At 40.2% G+C, this 19,462-nt stretch overlaps 1 protein-coding gene across 1 annotated transcript; it reads right to left on the reverse strand.

Moving 5' to 3' along the window:
* Positions 1 to 1,881: 1,881 nt before the first annotated feature.
* Positions 1,882 to 18,963, reverse strand: LOC114796726 (uncharacterized). Its single transcript, XM_028991185.1, has 21 exons — positions 18,887 to 18,963; positions 17,961 to 18,074; positions 17,565 to 17,678; positions 17,169 to 17,282; positions 16,773 to 16,886; positions 16,378 to 16,491; positions 15,982 to 16,095; positions 11,077 to 11,148; positions 10,408 to 10,996; positions 10,247 to 10,310; positions 10,013 to 10,105; positions 7,204 to 9,099; positions 6,703 to 6,859; positions 6,131 to 6,385; positions 5,794 to 6,033; positions 5,453 to 5,698; positions 5,121 to 5,375; positions 4,627 to 4,929; positions 3,336 to 3,605; positions 3,160 to 3,243; positions 1,882 to 3,089 (listed from the first exon to the last, which is right to left on the reverse strand). The coding sequence occupies exons 1-21, from the start codon at positions 18,907 to 18,909 to the stop codon at positions 3,023 to 3,025; spliced, it is 5,298 nt and encodes a 1,765-aa protein (XP_028847018.1). The 5' UTR covers positions 18,910 to 18,963; the 3' UTR covers positions 1,882 to 3,022.
* Positions 18,964 to 19,462: the final 499 nt, after the last annotated feature.

Raw genomic sequence — 19,462 nt, forward strand, 5'->3', positions numbered from 1 at the left:
CACAAAACCTCTGGACATCTTGACATCTGGACATCAGACCACTGGAACTCTGAACATATGACTTCTGGACATCATACACCTGGACATCTTGACATCAGACCTCTGGACATCTCAACATCTGGACATCAAACCACTGGACATCTTGACCACTGGACTTCTGGACATCAGACCTCTGGACACCAAGCTGACAGAGGGAATCCTGCAGCAGGAGCTGGAGAGATGATGGCAGCAGGTTCCAGCAGGAGTTCCAGACTTCACCTAGAACCCCTCACAACATTCACCTATGAGGCCACGTCCTCTAGGCCACATATCAAGAAAAGCTCGTACATGCACCAAATATTCTTCAAAAATGTCCTGTGTGATGTGCACCAGAAACTATGTGAATGTGTGCGCTGCAGAAGTAGTAAAGTGGTGAATATATATGATATATATTCATATTCAGATATCATATTTATATTTGTGTGGTTTATATTTCAGATTTATATTTGTGTGCTTTTGGTTTTGAGTTTAAGATTCACCAGAAAATGTCCAGGAACGTCACAGTAATGTTACAGAAAACATATAAAATAATGTTAGAAATTCACGTATAAAACACATTTTTTTGTTATAATTCTGGGTGGTGAATAATTCAGTTACCGCTTGCATATCCAGATGTATGAAATATTAACATGAATTGTATTTATTATAAATGAATGCCTGTAAGAGGGCGTGTCAGGCTGCTTTTATGAATAATTACTGATGATAGAGTAATAAATGATGACAGTATAGTAACAGTAGAGTCCTGTTCTGGACAAACCAGTTTCACCAACATGCAGAGTTGTCTTGGCTGATGGTCCCTCCTCCTGTCCCCAATGCAGCTTCATAATGTGGCCTGGGGGCGGGGTTCGAGAGGAAGTGAAATTGATGTCTGTGTTGAATTCTGGGTAACCGTCCGTTTTTAGTCCTCAGTGGTGGCCTAGCGGGTAAGGGACCCCAAACCGCCAATTTGCCAATGAGGTCCCCTTGATGGAGGTATCGTCCACGCACGCACTGCTCCCCGGGCGCCTGTCATGGCTGCCCACTGTCACCAAGGGTGATGGTTAAATACAGAGGACACATTTCACCGTGTCACAGTGTCATTGTGTGCTGTGCTGTGTGTGTTTCACAATGACAAGCACTTCACTTTCACCATAAGCAGACGAGTTGTCAAATACATGGAATTCTTAATAATTTACAATATATCACATGCTTCTGAATCAATTAACACTTTAATTTCTAAGCACATATTTGGGCTCAACTATCTACATAACATCATCACTACATAATATCACATTTTACTGTTACTACATGCACACATTTTCTTTTATTCAAATGAGTCGTGTGAAATATGTTAATCTGCTCATAATATCGATCAAATTTGTAATGGGATTTTGCAGGATATTAAAAAACTAAATTAACTAAAAAATAAAACTCATAAGTTTTTTAAATATTTTAAAAAGTCAATGATAAGAATATGACACTAGAATTATATTTATAAGCAAATACAAACACACAACTTACATGTGTGTACACGTTCATATGGAACTATGACCAAGTTGAAAGTGATTACATTTCCGGATTTTCCTTCCCGTTTTTATGGACGTAAAGAAGGTTTGTTGAAAGGTCCTGTGACCTCATAACGTGTCTTGTCAGGTGACCACGTCCCTTTATGAATAAACAACAGTGAGACCAGGAGGAAAAAGTTTTATTGAACACATGGATGCATCCGGAAGCCTCTCCCCTGAAGGACTCTGCAAGCTTATGTCTCTACTTTCTTTTATGGTGTCCTGTTATCTCTACAAGATGTCCTCTCCTCTGTCACCTGAATGCGGAGGGACAAGACATTCTGGAGCGCTTCTCACATAACATCATAATACAAAGAATATATTTTACTGAGCATAAGAACAATACAGAATTACTCAAAATCATGAGAGGATCAAAGCATAAGATCAACATCAGCATAATCATGGTGATTTTTATTCAACAGTCTGGACCCTGGACACGTCACCCTCGACGTGTACTGTGTTGTAGGAGTGGGAGTAGCCCAGTGGGTAACTGTTAAAACAATTTTCCAGTTCACTCACTGGACCAAGTTGATTAAGCTTTTATTCTAGTACAGCAACAGACAGTCTGTTCCTTTTTACAGTAGATATGACAGTAGAGAAAGTGAAGTGATTGTCACTGTGATATACTGCAGCACAGCACACGGTGACACAACAAAATGTGTCCTCTGATTTTAACCATCACCCTTAGTGAGCAGAGGGCAGCAAATCGGAATTCGAACCAGCAACCTTCTGATAACAGGGCCGCTTCCTTAACCACTAGGCCACCACTGAAGCAGACATGATTAATGTGACCCTCATAACCAGTTATTTAATCATTTATAGATCTTGTTTAAAGAAATATAATGAATATAAATGTAAAACATTTTTTATTCCTTAATATATGAAAAAAAAATTGCTGACCACTAGGCCACCACTGAAGCAGACATGATTAATGTGACCCTCATAACCAGTTTTTTAATCATTTATAGATCTTGTTTAAATAAATATAATGAATATAAATGTAAAACATTTTTTATTCCTTAATATATGAAAAAAAATTGCTGATTAATTGAGTAACTATACATAAAATTAATTTACAAATGAATAAAGGATAAAAATTTTCTAACAGTAACAAGCTCACCTATAAAACAGAAGACCACAAAGTGCCAGGTTCAAACCCCACTTTCTACAATTGTGTCCCTGAGCAAGACGTTTAAAACCCTGACTGTCCCCAGTGGGACTGTCCCTGTCACTACTGATTGTAAGGCGCTCTGGATAAATGCTGTGAATATAGAATGTAAATGTTTATCAGGAGGCAGGACATGGGGCACAGTCACAGGGGAGGAACTGTCCGTGTGGAACCCATGATCACCAGAACAGCGGCGCTTGTAGCTTCAGCTACACTGAACAGTTCAGAAAAAAGTGAATAAATCATCACTGTGTGCATCTGTCAGACTTGGTCACCAGATCTCTACATGCCTGTCTGTCACTAGAAGCTTTTTATCTGTGATCTTGTTGTTGAAGAGCCTGTAGAGACATAAAAAGGTGAAGATTAAAATAGTGCAACACATACACACACACACACACACACACTCACCTGACAGTGTGAAGGTTGCTGCTAGCTGAGATGATGCTGTAGAGTCTCTCAGTCATGCAGTCTGTGATGTTATTGTTGCTCAGGCTGAAAGTAGAAAGATGATGATGATGATGATGATGATGATGATATAGTTCAGTATAAGCCCCGCCCCTCTCTAGTCCTCTAGCTGCACTCACTCCAGAACTCGTGTCTTCTGCAGGTGGGGCAGCAGCAGCTCCAGGCAGCGGTCAGTCAGCTGGCAGTGGCTGAGGTCCAGATCTGAAAGCCCTTCAGAATGTTCCAGAAGCAGCGCTATAGATCCACAGACACCGGGGTCCAGAGGGGTGTGGCTGAGGTCCACCTCCCCGCCCAGAGCCTGAGAGAGAGATTCCGCCCACTTCACAGACTCCGCCTCCAATCCCCCAGAGAGAAGAGACAGGAAGTGCAGCAGCAGAGCTTTACTACAGCTGAGAGAGAGAAACAGTTTATTAAAGTTCCGAAATTTATACCCTGTTAACCTGGACTTCTCTACTGAAGAGGCAACACTAAGTATGGACCAATCATCTTTTAACTTCATCCATTCATCTTCATCTGCTTATCCGGGTCGTGAGGGGCAGCAGCTTCAGCAGGTATACCCAAACTTCCCTCTCCCCAGCCACTTCTTCCAGCTCCTCTAAAGGGGATTCCCAGGCCAGCCAAGAGACATAGTCCCTCCAGTGATCTTGTCCTTTTGGTCACTACCCACAGTTCGTGACCACAGGTGAGGATAGGAAGGTAGATCAACCAGTAACTTCTGGCTCAGCTCCTTCTTCACCATTACAGACCGATACAGAGCTTGCATTACTGCAGATCCTCCTGTTGAGATATTTAAACTCCTCTACATGGGTTAGGATCTCACTCCCAACCCTGAGAGGGCACTACACCCTTTTCTGGCAGAAGACCATGACCTCAGATTTTCCAGTGAGAGCTGTAGGTCGCAGCCTGATGAGGCCAACAAGACAATGTCATCTGCAAAATTGTGACCCAATCCTTCACCCACCAAACTGAATCCCCTCAACACTGTCAAAGAGCAACCCTCACCGGATCTTTTAATTTGGCGACTTTAATCTAATTAAAAAAGTTACGATATAGAAAGGAAATGTTATGTGACACCATTAAACTTGGTGGTTATAATTATACCTTTTTCATGATGGAGACTCCACCCTCTACTTTATACTGGTTCAGCTGTATTATGGATCAGATCATATTTCAGATACTTAAGGGCACCACCTTATGATAATCATGTACTGGTTGAGACACATGCCTTTCATTTCTCTCATGTAGACCCTCTATACTCATTACAGCTCAAATTATGATTTATGAAAATAAACGATTATACTGTATATATCACAAATCTACTGTACATAACAAATTATGTTGTGACCTACAAAATATGTCGAGTAGAAATATAAGTCGAGATTGTAGCTGGATGAGCTGTAAGAGTTTCACCTGAGACGGATTCGGTGTAAAATCGGGAAAAACTGCTGCAAACCAGCATCCTCAATCTCACAGTCATGAAGACTGAGCTCCACAGCAACACTGGATCTCTGGATCACCATGGAGACGACCATGCAGTCTTCATGTCCCAGTACCAGAACCTGTCCATCAGTCGGTCCAGTCAGATCCACAGCTGTGACGCAGGAGAAATGTAGTCTGTGCTGCAGAGACCGGAGCAGAGCAGCTGCTGCCCCCTGCTGGAGCTCAGAGGAAAAACAGCAGCGGAGCAACTGGAGCAGCAGCTTCCTGTCAACACTGGACACACACACACACACACACACACACACAGATTATTATAATAACACACTGCAGCAGCAGCAGCTTCCTGTAAACACTGGACACACACACACACACACACACATACAGATTATTATAATAACACAATGGAGGAGCAGCAGCTTCCTGTCAACACTGGACACACACACATAAAATGAGGTAAAAAGAACCTGAGCAGAGAAACGTTGTAGAGCAGCAGAATGTTCTCCAGCACCCCCTCTGGTATGGAAGACCACAGCAGGCTGAGCTGGACCCCCTCACTGTGCTGTAAGGTGAAGCACAGGGCAGCACAGTCCACAGCGTCCAGCACCCTGGAGTTCAGGACTATGTTCTTCTCTGACCACTTCAACAGACTGGACACACAGTGGGCAGCACGAGTCTCATAGATCTCTCTCATGATGACCATCAGGAATCTGTGAGGAAGCCTGTGGAGGTACAGAGACTCTCGTCAGTTCTGTGTGGGACTTTAGGACTCTGGACATGTCCGGAGGATCAGATTTACCTCTTGATCATGACCCTGCTGAGATAAGGGAAAATGTCTCTGATGTTCTGAAGGGTCGTCTTGTTCCTTCTAAAGTCCACAGTAACTGGAGGTCCTTTAACCTGCAGTAGATAGTGGATCACCTCCCAGTTGAGGGAGCAGGAAGTGAGGTCACCACCGACCTTCTGCAGGAAGTGCTGAGTCAGTTCCTCTTTCTGGGCTTCATACACCAGTAGAGTCAGCAGCTGGAGACTCTTAGCACTCAGTCTGAGACAGAAGAACATCAGAACGTGACACAGACACGCCTCTGTAGATGTGTAACCATAAAAATATGAGATAAATAAGAAAATCTTCAGTCTGACCTGATGGTGAGAAGACCCTGGTACATCAACAGACCAGTGACAGACTGAGCCTCAATCTGACATGCAGTCAGGTCCAGACACTGGACAGTCCAGTGTCTGAGGAGGAGAACCAGGCTGCTCATAACCCTGGACAGCATCCCCTCTGGCTGGATGAGGGAGAGCTCCTCAATGGTGACAGAAGAACATCCTCCCTGTGACCTCAGAGCTCTGGTTATTCTAAACAGCAACTTCTTATTCAGTCTGAAACACGAGCAGAGAACAAGATGAGTTTGTTCCATTTGTTTGACTTCACAGGATAAGCATGTGTGGTCCTCATATCTGAAGATCTGAAGGTTACCTGAGCTTTTGAAGTGTGTGGATGTGTTTGAAGATCAGTCTGGTATCTCTGTGAGAGATGTGTTCTGGTTGTAGACTGAGATCCAGTCTGGAGGCTGAAGGGCCCAGAACTCGACCCACAGACCTGCAGCAGTGACTGGATAAATCTCCTCCCAGTGTGAGGGTGAAGCCCATGGCCTGGAGAAGAGGAGTCACCTGCTCCACCTGTCTGGGTCCAACAGCTTTACACACAGCTGGGAAAAATTCATCAGCACCACTAAAAACATAAAAATACATTAAAGAATCAATTTTAATTAAATCGCAATCAAAAATCTGTAATATCAATGTTGGTATTAATGATCACCTGATTTAATTAATATCTTATACATTCATAAATAAAAATGATAAAGAGGTTAACTACCAGTCAAAAGTTTGGACACCCCAACTTTTTCTATTAAATAAAATATGAGGTTATGTAATAAACATTTGTGTCTCCCCAAATCAAAGAGCTTTTACTGTGATGGACCTCCAGACTTTTGACTATGACTGAATACATAAAAAATAAAGAAGATAAACATCATATTTGACCCTGACCTGAGCTGTGAGACGTAGTTGAGACACTGCAGGAAACTCCTCACTTCACTCTCTTCATCTGACCAGCCTCTCAGCTCTACTGGTTTCTTCTCTGGTTGCATCTTCAGCACTTCTAGGAAGATGGAGGCCGTTTTCTCTGAGAAGTCTATGGTCCAGACTACAAATAACAAAAAAATCACCAAATTAGACGTCATAAATCACAAAATGTAGACATGTGGGCCATGACAATATTAAGGCCCCTCATTATATAATAAAGTTTATTTCTATAAATTCTATAGAAATGTGGAATGACCTTAAGATGATTGTGCACAACACAATCTGACAGATTTGGAACACTTTTAATTACACATATTATAAGTCACATTAAAGCTGGGAAAAGTTGAACTTATTTACTGTGGTCTCCTGTTTTAAATCACAAAAATATGGTGTTTGAACTGAGGAGTGCACACTTTTTATTCCACTGTAATCGATTATAAAATAATGGCTGCAAATACATCTTACCATGTACAGGAGTCTCTGTTTCCTCGCTGGGTTCACTGGTGTCTCCTTCTCCATAGACAGCAGTGACTCTGACTCTGTAGCGAGTGTTCTGTGTTTGATTCAGTCTACATTCACATTCACCATTTTTTACTGTCAGGGACGACCATCCCTCCAGCCCAACTTCTTTATATTCCACTGTGTAGTAGAGTACAGGATCACGGTCTTCAGCCTTTAGCCAACAAACCCGGGTAGAGTCTCTGTTTGAAGATGTTACTGCGGGCTTTCCAGGTCGAGCTCTGATTATTGTCTGAAATTCCATGATTCTGCTGAGGTCACTCATGCTGCTGCTGCTCCTGATGCTGTATCTGAGCTGGTACCGTGTTCCTGCATCCAGTCCAGATAAAACATGAGTGTCCTCAGGACCAGGAATCTCCACAACTCTCCATGTTCCACCACTGAAGGTGCCAGGACCACATCTCACATCTCTGTATTCGACTCTGTAAGCTTCTCTCCCTCTAGATGTGTCCATTTTCAGAGTAACACTGTTCTGTTTAATATGAACAGTTACTGCAGGACCTGGGACTGACCCCAGTTTTATATTACTGCTCACAACCTGACCTGCTTCATACAGAACAACAGTAGAACCAGGAACTGAGGAGCCAGGAACAGTTGAAGCAACAAGCACACATTCTCCTCCACACGAACCAGCCACTCTGGATGTAATGACAGCTTGCAGGTCTGAAGATATCTTCTTAGATAAACCTTCCAGATTTATTGTCTGCTTGAAATGAGGCGTTAAAAGCAAACTCTCATCTTCTGGAAGTGAGAGACACAGAACTCTGTCATTCTTTTGATTTCTGATGATGGCCTCCAACTCCTCTTGATGTTTAACTATGGAGATGTTTGCTGCTCTGCAGTCATTAAATGCCTTCACTCTGATCTTTTCATAGATCAGCCACTGCTGTAGATACATGGAGCTGAATGGTATCAGGTCATCTCTCTCCAGCAGCTCCCTTAGACCTTCTTCACCAGTCTCCCCCTTCTGTCGAATGGACAATAAAGACTGGGACAGGCTTCTCTGGAGCTCCGGCTGGTGCTGCTGAAGCATCTCAGAAAACTGAGTGAGTTTGGGGCTTAATTCGGGAAAACATGTTAGAACACAGGAATTTGAATCTGTTAATATGTTCTGGCATCTTTGAGTTTCCTGTCTCAGATGTTCAAAAAAGTGTTCAGCTTTACAAACCAAATCTTGACTGATTTCAGCAGCAAGATGAGCAGATTTCAGGTCAAGATTTTTTAGAGGGTAGAGCCAGACCTTCAGAGGAACTGGAATACAGGACAGCTGTGACAGGGATCCAAACACTTCAAGAGCTGAAAAAAAATCCATTTCACTCCTGAACCCAGAGACATCTGAATGGAGGTTACAGATGTATTTTGAACACTTCATTTTCTCACTGTCAGATAGGTTTGTAGTGGACATGGAGGACATCTTGTTAATGATCTCCTCCATTTCACCACTGATTTGTCCAGTGAAGTGACTGTTGTTAAAAACGAAGAAGTTCTGTGTTCCGTACAGCACGGCCAGGACCACATGTGTGGCCTTTTCACACTCAGCTGGTGTGAACTGAGGTCCTCTGTCCACCAGCTTTTGACTGATCATCTGCAACTTGGTTGTAGTCCTGTGGTGCAGAGTGACTCGCTCCTGCTGTTCACACTGAGGGGCGTGGTTCAGATAACTGGCAGCTCCTCCGACCTCCACCAATCCTGACACAAAGCTGACCCTGAGAGGAGTGGCCACGCCTAAAGCCCTGAACCTTTCTGATAGGGAGTCTCCTGATATGGTCTTCACAGTGGTATCAGGCAGAGGAACAGACAGACACATGGAAGAAATTGTGTCTTCATCCCACAGTCGGGCACCTACAAGAAAATTAAGAAAGAGATGAGGAGAAGTGTTTCCATTTTAAATCTTTGTACTTTGTATAAGTATCCACAGAGACTTTACTCTCTGCATAACTGGCCAGTGCTGTGCCAGCTTTTCAGTGTGAACCTGCTTTCATGTGTGAAGAAAACTGAACTCGGGAGTGATCAGGTCTGCAGTTTCAGTTACAGATTTTTTATTAGGTGCATCAGCACAGAAGTTAGGTGCACCAAATTTTCTATGGAATCACAAAAAAACTGTACTTGTCGGCCTCGGGTCTAACTTTTAAGGCCTGATGAAAACTACATTCACTGTCTTGATGTATCTGGTCCACCACTTCAAGTCCCGGCAGAAACTTCCACACGGCAACCGCAGCACGCACACTTTTAAATGTACAGGAATATCTGGACCATGGCCTATAAGAGGCGAGCCCCGCCCTTCACCATCTCTGATTGGCTTATAATATATGTTATTGTTGCATGAACCACAGAGAGTTTACAGAGAGACTATTTTCCCCCAAATGGCTGGTTGTAATGGTGTGACCTCCAACTTTATTTGGCATTATTTATTTGCCATTTATTTAGGTTGCAATCTAGAGCCCTTTGACAAGTCCCACAAAAGAACATCAAGGCCTCATGCCACCCTCATCTTTAACCAGAAACATGCAAACCAGTAGCCTGCTAGATTTAGTTGGACTCTGGCATTGCTCCTTACTCAAAGGAGAAGGTACCAGTCCTGCCTTTTTATTGGCCTCGAGACTGTGCTTGGAGACACAGCCAACCTTCTTACAACAGCACATATATGTAATAAACCATTATTCAGATATTCCTGAAAAGAGTTACTCATTTTGTTTGAATATCGTGTGTAGTCCACTTGCCAGAGAAGGACATCATAAGGAAGTTAAAGACACACCTGAGATATAGGAATCACTGCAGCAGTTATACAGCATCCCAAGCTCTAGAGGGCGACCAAGTGCTGAAACTTCAACACAGTCTGAGGTCCAGTCTAATTAAACAGAAAAATAATAATGAATCATATTTTATATTTAAAGAATAATCTTACAATATTCCAAAATTAATTAAAAAACGTTTAGTTTAAGGTGAAATGAACACACACACAACTCATGAAACTATACTTCCAGCTTACCTTGATCAATAGTTCCTGTAAATTCTGTAATTAATTTTGGCCAATGTAAGTTTGACTTCAACTTCTGCAGTTTAAAAAATTGTATAAAAGAGTTATAATGATCATGTAAAATTCTGAATATCGCTCACAATCAGATAACCATCTATCTTCATCTAACTTACATCTTCTGTGTCTCCTTCTTTTCTCAGTAGAACAGCATCATGGCCTCTGTGTTCCTGTACTGAATATAATGAACAGATGTGTGTCTGGTCTGTCCTGCAGAAGACCTCCAGAGCCCGATGATGCTGTGGACAGAGCCTCTGCTCCAGGTCTCCAGCTGCCTCCACCAACACGTGGCCCTGCAGTGCTACTACTGTGTAATGATGTTTCACATGGTTCTCACAGTAGGAGGCAGTGCAGGTCAGACAGGACTTCACAGCTCTGAGCTTCCTTCCAGTGCAGATATCACAGGTCACGTCTTCAGGTCCTGCGTACTGCTGGGCTGGTAGAACAGGACTGTACTGAGCCTGCTGGAGCTTCTGGATCACCTCAGCTAAGGCTGAGATTGGGTCCAGTGCAGGACGGGTTTTGGATTTCTTCTTACACTGAAGACAGGAATAATTTCCTGAGATGTCTGGCCTGGCCCAGTAGGTCATAATGCAGGGTCTGCAGTAGTTGTGTCCACAGGGGACGGTGACTGGGTCCTTCAGAACCTCTGTACACACCGAGCAGCTAAAGTGTTCTTCAGTCAGTAGACCAGCTACCAGGGTACTGTAAAGAAATGTATGTAAATGTTTATAAATGTGATTTGCTCAATTCTCATGTGGTAGAATCTGAAGCAAATTTCATACCTTTTTTCTCCATGTAAAGACTGATGGATGTTCAGGACCTGACATGGTGATAATGTTTTCTCCTTTTTGGCTCTAGTATTGGATTTAAAAACAAACATTATTACATTTCTATTGCCATACAGAAGAGGGGTCTCATTTTACACAAATAACATTTTCTTTCATGAAAACGCACGCAGACGCAAAATACGTTTTATAAATCATGCTCTACCTGGGATTTTGGAATGCCGAAATAATGTATTTGGTGGTCACAGTAGTGGGGTGACAAACAAAAAGAAAAAGGTTGGTTGTCCTGGTTGTTTCCTGGGTAAATACCCAGCTCAAACTGTACAAATAAATCGCATGCGGAAAAAAAGAATGATTCATGATTCATGATTCTCATGATTCATGTGCGCACACTGTACGGTCTGATGCAACCTGACTGCTCACACTACATGACCAATATGTAGCAGAAAAAGAACCCACATAAGTAGTTATGCTATACAAAGCAAAATGCTCTTTTTGCACTTTGGTGTGCAGAAAAATCCATAAAAAAGCAGTGCTGCATATGGCGAAAGGTGCTCCAAAATTTAATTGATTCACCACTATAAACGTTAAAAAGGTTTGCTTGTGTCTGTCACAGCTCAAGAGACGAGATTTCATTTTCATTCCGTGAAAAGAGGAGGACGCGTAGCTTTGACTCAGACCATGGAACAATGACGGCAAAAAGCATTGGCTCACATGCTTGGGTTCCTAGTGTTGTCCAAATGCGTAATTTGCGGGGTGATTAGAAGGAACATGACCCCCGCGATCATTAAACAGTGTTGTTTTACAACCTACCCATCCAAATGTGCTCCTTTCGTTTACACAGTACACACACATAAAGTGTAAAGTTTTACGAATTTTTACAATGACAAAAATACAAAAAAACAGTGCTAATCTGCTCCTGATCAAAAGATTCACTGCATCTGCAATTAAATAGAGGCAACTTTGTTGGAACATGTAAAATTAGCAACTGTTTGTTACAGACATATACATATTTATGCATTAGGGCTGCACAATAAATCTAATTGCAATCTAATGTAAGATTGTGTGTTTATAAATAAATGCAAAATGATGCAATTTTACATATTCTGAGGGAACTATATTATTTCATTCTCTCGAAGTTTACCAACTGACTAAACTGTGCTGCTCAGTGTCATGTCAGTCAGTTAACCGTTCCTTCCGTGTTCCGGACTGGAGTTGGGGAACGCAGGGTAAAACTGTAAATCTTGACCCGAACAAGCTCAATTTCTTTCATTTTTGTCAGGCTTGGGTCAGAGTTGGGTCACGTTTGTGCAGAAAATGCGCAGTCAGCAAACACGAACTTATAGTACCTATCCTTCCTGTACGATTCACTGCTCGTAAATTTGTTTTCGGAGATTGATAGTGTTTTGCACATTGAGCGCTTAATAGATGGCACTGCTGGTGTTGTACCAATTTCTGTGACCTGTCAAATTCTGTGACCCTAGATGGCGCTGTGCCACGAAAGTCGGTGAACAACATGCGATCACAGACAAGAAGACAAGAAGACCGGTATTAGGAAGGAAGAAAAAAGTTCTTGGTGTGTGTTTTGCATTTCTATCCTACTTACAGCACGGTCACAATATCTGGCAACGCTTTCAAAAAATGTGACTGCTTGTCCCTGGTTCCTGTTCATTATTAGAAAGGTAAATGTTGTAGTTTCAGGAATTAGAGGAAGAAAGAAGTTACCTGAAATGGTTTGGTGTGTGTTGCATTTCTCTATTTAACCTCATTAAAATAATGATTATGTCCTGAATAATAACAAGGCTCCATGTTTCACTTAGTTGTTTATTGCTATCAAAGTACACAGTTAAACACTCAATAATCAATTAATTCAGATATTAATTATTTTGTAGTATTATTTTTTCCATAAAAATTCAGTCTCAGACTACCTCAAGCCGATAAATGTTTTTTTCCAGCCACTTGTCTTCTTCGTCTGTGATCATACGTTGTTCACAGTCTTTCGCGGCACAGCGCGTATAACTCCAATACAATCCAGCACTTTCACTTTCAATCACTCTCGACTCTGCACAAAATCACTTTGCACAAAATCACTTTGCACAAAATCTTTGTGCTTTTTTCTCTTTGCGTAATCTCTGCTCTTTTTACTTTTTTATCTTATACATTGTCTTTCACTCATTTGCACACCTTCATTTTCGCTGCTTATTTTTACAGTTTTACTGCTGGCTTTCCAGTCGCTCAGATCAGGTGGCACTTTATTTTAAAAGTCATTATATTTGGCAGAAGTAGAGGCATACATGTGTATGTTTATGTGTCTATTTTTATTTTATTATTATTATAAAAGCTCAATGAGCAACTTGTTTGTGCACTTTCTAAAGATTTTAGATTTTAGATTTAATAATAATCAACAGATTAATCAATTATTAAAATAATTAGTTGCAGCCCTACTTGAGGTTTTGGCAAACTGAGTAAAATTAAAAAACTGAGAAATCACATCTACATAAGTTTTCACAGCCTTTGCTCAATACTTTGTTGATGCACCTTTGACACCAATTATAGTCTTTTTGAATATGAGGCCACAAGCTTGGGACACCGATTCTTGGCCAGTTTGGCCAAACTCCAGCAGGTTGGATGGGAAGCACTGGTGCACAGCCATCTTAAGATCTCTCCAGAAATGTTCAATCGGATTCAAGTCTGGGCTCTGGCTGGCAAACTCAAGGACATTCACAAAGTTGTCCTGAAGCCACTCCTTTGATATCTTGACTGTGTGCCTAGGGTTGTTTTCCTGCTGAAAGATGTGCTCTGGAGCAGGTTTTCATCCAGGATGTCTCTACATGTCTACATCATCTTTCCCTCTATCCTGACTAGTCTCCCAGTTCCAGCAGCTGAAAAACATCACCACAGCATGATGCTGCCACCACCATGCGTCACTGTAGGGAAGGTATTGGCCTGGTGATGCGTGATGCCTGGATTCCACCAAACAAAGTCCAGAGAATTTTGTTTCTCATGGTCTGAGAGTCCTTCAGGTGCCTTTTGGCAAACTCCAGGCAGGCTGCCAGGTGCCTTTTACTAAGGAGTGGCTTCCATCTGGCCATTCTACCATACAGGCATGATTGGTGAATTTCTGTAGAAATGGTTGTCCTTCTAGAAGTGTTTCTTCTGTCCACAGAGGACCTCTGGAGCTCTAACAGAGTGACCATCGAGTTCTTGGTCACCTCCCTGACTAAGGCCCTTTTCTCCCAATCACTCAGTTTAGGTGGTCGACCAGCTCTTATACTGCAGCTCTGTGTTGATTGGCAGCTTCAAAGTAGCAGAACATTTTCTGTAACCTTCCCCAGGTTTGTGCCTTGAGACAATACTGTCTCAGAGGTCTACATACAATTCCTTTGACTTCATGCTTGGTTTGTGCTCTGAAATGAAATGTGGGACCTCACAGCACTGAGAACTAAACTCTACACATTAAACATCCTCCTTAGGCCCATTCAACACTGCCTGAAGCTTTAAAATTTCTCACTGGAATTACTGTTTACGTCCTGCGCCAGTACGACAGAGTGGCATCAAAGCCACTCTTGAACGCTTCCCACCTTTGGGGTTTTGTTTTGTTGATGTCAATCTACATCGTATGTATATAAAAATTACCTTGCCTGAGAAATTTTGCATTAAATAGATAATCAGATAATGATTTGAAGTTAGATAATGAAATCAGAAATTATTTTCACAATTTATAGTGATTTTCTCAGAATTTTACGGGTCTATACATTGACTAATTATACTTGTGACTGTCGGAGAGGGTGAATGTTTTGCCAGCCCTATTAGCCTGTAATGAATAGATTCAATCAAGTACATTTTAAATAATCACTTACATAACATCCTCAATCCATTGTCTTATGAAACTCACTAGAATACTAGAGATGAAATGATACATAAACCAAGACGAAAACCATTAATGAAATGTCCACAATCTTATACTGCAGTTATAGCTGTTATACACACGTCTACACGCGTAGCCATGAATGACACTTATCCGTCAAAACAAACAATACTATATCATATTCTGAAATAAATTATAAAATATTTATATATAAATAAATATTATATATTATAAAATAAATAAAAACAGATATTGGTCCTTAATACATTGGTTTTCTATTAATTGAAACAAATTGTGGAATATTGGGGCAGTGGTGGCCTAGCGGTTAAGGAAGCGACCCCGAATCACGTTCCGCCAAGGTGCCACTGAGCAAAAGTACCGTACACACACTGCTAGCCAGGCACCTGTCATGGCTACCCACTGCTCACCAAGGGTGATGGTTAAAAGCAGAAGACACATTTCGCTGTGTCACCATGTGCTGCACCATGTTTCACAATGACAATCTCTTCACTTTTCAATATACCAAGAAAGTATCATAATCTGAATTGAAGTACCTGTGATATCCTTCATCTGTCCATTCTGTGAATCTTACTGGTCGATCCAATGACTTGTCACTGTTCATGGATGTGACTGTAGGAGCTAGTGATGGTAAGGCCAATATGCTGAGGTATTTGGGGCAGTGGTGGCCTAGTGGTTAAGGAAGCGGCCCCGTAATCAGAAGGTTGCCGGTTCGAATCCCGATCTGCTAAAGGTACCACTGAGTTGCCACTGAGCAAAGCACCCTGCACACACTGCTCCCCGGGCGCCTGTCATGGCTGCCCACTGCTCACTCAGGGTGATGGGTTAAATGCAGAGGACAAATTTCACTGTGTGCACTGTGTGCTGTGCTGCTGTGTATCACGTGTGACAATCACTTCACTTTCATAAAAGAACACAGATGAACTACACAAAAACTGCATATTTTTTACATTTCTTCACCAGATTTAATACGTTGACTAAAAACAAACACATTTTACACTTCTGAATGGAATTACCTCTGATATTCCCAATATGGCCATTCTGTGAATTTTACTGGTCGATCCATCGACTTGTCACTCTTCATGGATGTGACTGTAGGAGCTGGTGACGGTGTTGGGAATGGCCATTGCCTGAGTTATAAAAAGAACACTGATGAATTACATAAAACTGCAATTTTTTTTCTATTTTTCACCAGATTTAATTCATCAACTGAAAAAACAAACAGTAATTCAACATTATTTCAGATTCTCTAATTACAATAGATATTAATGATCAAAATGCAAAAAAAAACAAATAGTGGTCCTAAATACATTGGTTTTCTATTAATTACAACAAATTGTGCAATATACCATTAATAAAAACACATTTTACACTATAAAGACTTTAAAGTATCATAATCTGAATGGAATTACTTGTGATATTCCCAATCTGGCCAATCTGTGAATTTTACTGGTCGATCCATCGACTTGTCACTCTTCATGGATGTGACTGTAAGAGCTGGTGACGGTGTTGGGAATGGCCATTGCCTGAGTTATAAAAAGAACACAGATGAACTATATAAAACTGCAATTTTTTTTCTATTTTTCAACAGATTTAATTCATCAACTAAAAACAAACAGTAATTCAACATTATTTCACATTCTCTAATTACAATACATTTTAATTATCAAAATGTGAAAAAAAAGATGTAGGACCTAAATACATTGGTTTTCTATTAATTACAACAAATTGTGAAATATACCGTTAATAATAAAAACACATTTTACACCATAAAGACTTTAAACTATCATAATCTGAATGGAATTACCTGTGATATTCCCAATCTGGCCAATCTGTGAATTTTACTGGTCGATCCATCGACTTGTCACTCTTCATGGATGTGACTGTAGGAGCTGGTGACGGTGTTGGGAATGGCCATTGCCTGAGTTATAAAAAGAACACAGATGAACTACATAAAACTGCAATTTTTTTTCTATTTTTCAACAGATTTAATTCATCAACTGAAAAAACAAACAGTAATTCAACATTATTTCAGATTCTCTAATTACAATAGATATTAATGATCAAAATGCAAAAAAAAACAAATAGTGGTCCTAAATACATTGGTTTTCTATTAATTACAACAAATTGTGCAATATACCATTAATAAAAACACATTTTACACTATAAAGACTTTAAAGTATCATAATCTGAATGGAATTACTTGTGATATTCCCAATCTGGCCAATCTGTGAATTTTACTGGTCGATCCATCGACTTGTCACTCTTCATGGATGTGACTGTAGGAGCTGGTGACGGTGTTGGGAATGGCCATTGCCTGAGTTATAAAAAGAAAACAGATGAACTACATAAAACTGCAATTTTTTTTCTATTTTTCAACAGATTTAATTCATCAACTAAAAACAAACAGTAATTCAACATTATTTCACATTCTCTAATTACAATACATTTTAATTATCAAAATGTGAAAAAAAAAGATGTAGGACCTAAATACATTGGTTTTCTATTAATTACAACAAATTGTGAAATATACCGTTAATAATAAAAACACATTTTACACCATAAAGACTTTAAAGTATAATAATCTGAATGGAATTACCTCTGATATTCCCAATCTGGCCAATCTGTGAATTTTACTGGTCGATCCATCGACTTGTCACTCTTCATGGATGTGACTGTAGGAGCTGGTGACGGTGTTGGAAATGGCCATTGCCTGAGTTATCAAAAGAACACTGATGAACTACATAAAACTGCAATTTTTTTTCTATTTTTCACCAGATTTAATTCATCAACTGAAAAAACAAACAGTAATTCAACATTATTTCAGATTCTCTAATTACAATAGATATTAATGATCAAAGTGCAAAAAAAAACAAACAGTGGTCCTAAATACATTGGTTTTCTATTAATTACAACAAATTGTGCAATATACCATTAATAAAAACACATTTTACACTATAAAGACTTTAAAGTATTATAATCTGAATGGAATTACTTGTGATATTCCCAATCTGGCCAATCTGTGAATTTTACTGGTCGATCCATCGACTTGTCACTCTTCATGGATGTGACTGTAGGAGCTGGTGACAGTGTTGGGAATGGCCGTTGCCTGAATTATAAAAATAACACAGATGAACTACACAAATCTGCATATTTTTTACTATTTGTCACACAAACAATATAACACATTTTGAATGAGAAGGTGTGTCCAAACGTTTGGCCTGTACTGTATATCTGGGAAGGCTTTAAGTCTTAAAAAAAACCATATATATTATATAAGCAAACAGAGATATGTTTGACAAGATGCATTGCTTCATCTTCAGGACTCTGCTCTCCATACTGTTGTACTGATTATGATTATTAACAGCAGGAAAGGAAAAGTATTAACATGTAAACTCCATCAGCACCATCCATCCACTTGCCTCATGTGACCTAATCCGAATGGAAAACAAACACCACGTGACATCACAGCATATATTTCCATAAAAACTGATTACGAAGACTAATAGTTTTGTTTTCATCCACTATGAAATATAGCGGTATGTTTTGATGCTTTGTTTTCTGGAAGTTGAAATAATTCTGACGTTAAATCAGACAGGCCACACCCTGAACCCCCTGGAAAATATGCACACGCCATATACACAAGTGTCCAACATTTGACGTAATAACTTTAATTTCGCAGTTTATAAATAATTGATCAGTAAAAACAACATTAATCTTTATCTTGAGATAACAGAGTCTACGGAAAGTCTACATGATACACGGAAGTCGCCATGTTGGAGAAGTAAATGTCAAAACGGACAGTCAGTATATCTACTTAGTTTATATCCGGTGAAGGACAAGAGAAAACTTGAAGAAATAAAGCAGGAACAAAAGAAAGCCTGGAAAATACGGTGGTTTATAACGATTTACAAGTTTTACCTGTCGTGGTCTGATCGCGCCATCCCGACACAAAACAAGTAAAAACCCGCCTTCTACATTTAGGTTTCGCTTTAACCTGAAATGGCGCAACTGTAATCAAATCTGATGCTCTTAAAGGGGCTGGCTAGTTTAAAAAAATAAAATATAGACTTTAAATTTATCAGTGTTTAACAGCACAGCCCCAATGTTCAATGTAAAATAATTTTATTCTAAATACTCTCATATTCTAATGTACAGTTATTACATTTTTTATTTCAAAAATGTCTTTGGCTCATGACTCATCAACGGCTCATCACTTAATTCATGAGAGTTTAAAACCTGCTTTTCATTACAAATCTCTTCAGTGAGAAACGGTTCTGTAAATGTGATCTAAGAAGAGCTGAGCAACAACGGGAACAACGTGTTAAAAACTGAATTCCATCGTGGTTGCCTTCAAATGGCCTGTTGTAACTGTAAGACTGTGTGCATTTAAATTATCCTTTTCTCTCTATACGATGTTGAAGTTACAAATACTGTATATTTATATAAATAGTACATGCTAGAACACTTACTTCTGAATCCTACTGCTATTGGAGT

The sequence above is a fragment of the Denticeps clupeoides genome, chromosome 9 (assembly GCF_900700375.1).
Source record: "Denticeps clupeoides chromosome 9, fDenClu1.1, whole genome shotgun sequence".
NCBI classification, from domain to species: Eukaryota; Metazoa; Chordata; class Actinopteri; order Clupeiformes; family Denticipitidae; genus Denticeps; species Denticeps clupeoides.

Bases quoted from the DNA above. Each gene is read 5' to 3' on its own strand.
- LOC114796726 (XM_028991185.1), bottom strand. From the start codon at position 18,909: ATGGCGCGATCAGACCACGACAG. The intron at 17,679-17,960 runs GTAATTCCATTC...TTGATAACTCAG, and splicing joins CCAGATTGGGAATATCACAA to GCAATGGCCATTTCCAACAC. The intron at 16,096-16,377 runs GTAATTCCATTC...TTTATAACTCAG, and splicing joins CCAGATTGGGAATATCACAA to GCAATGGCCATTCCCAACAC.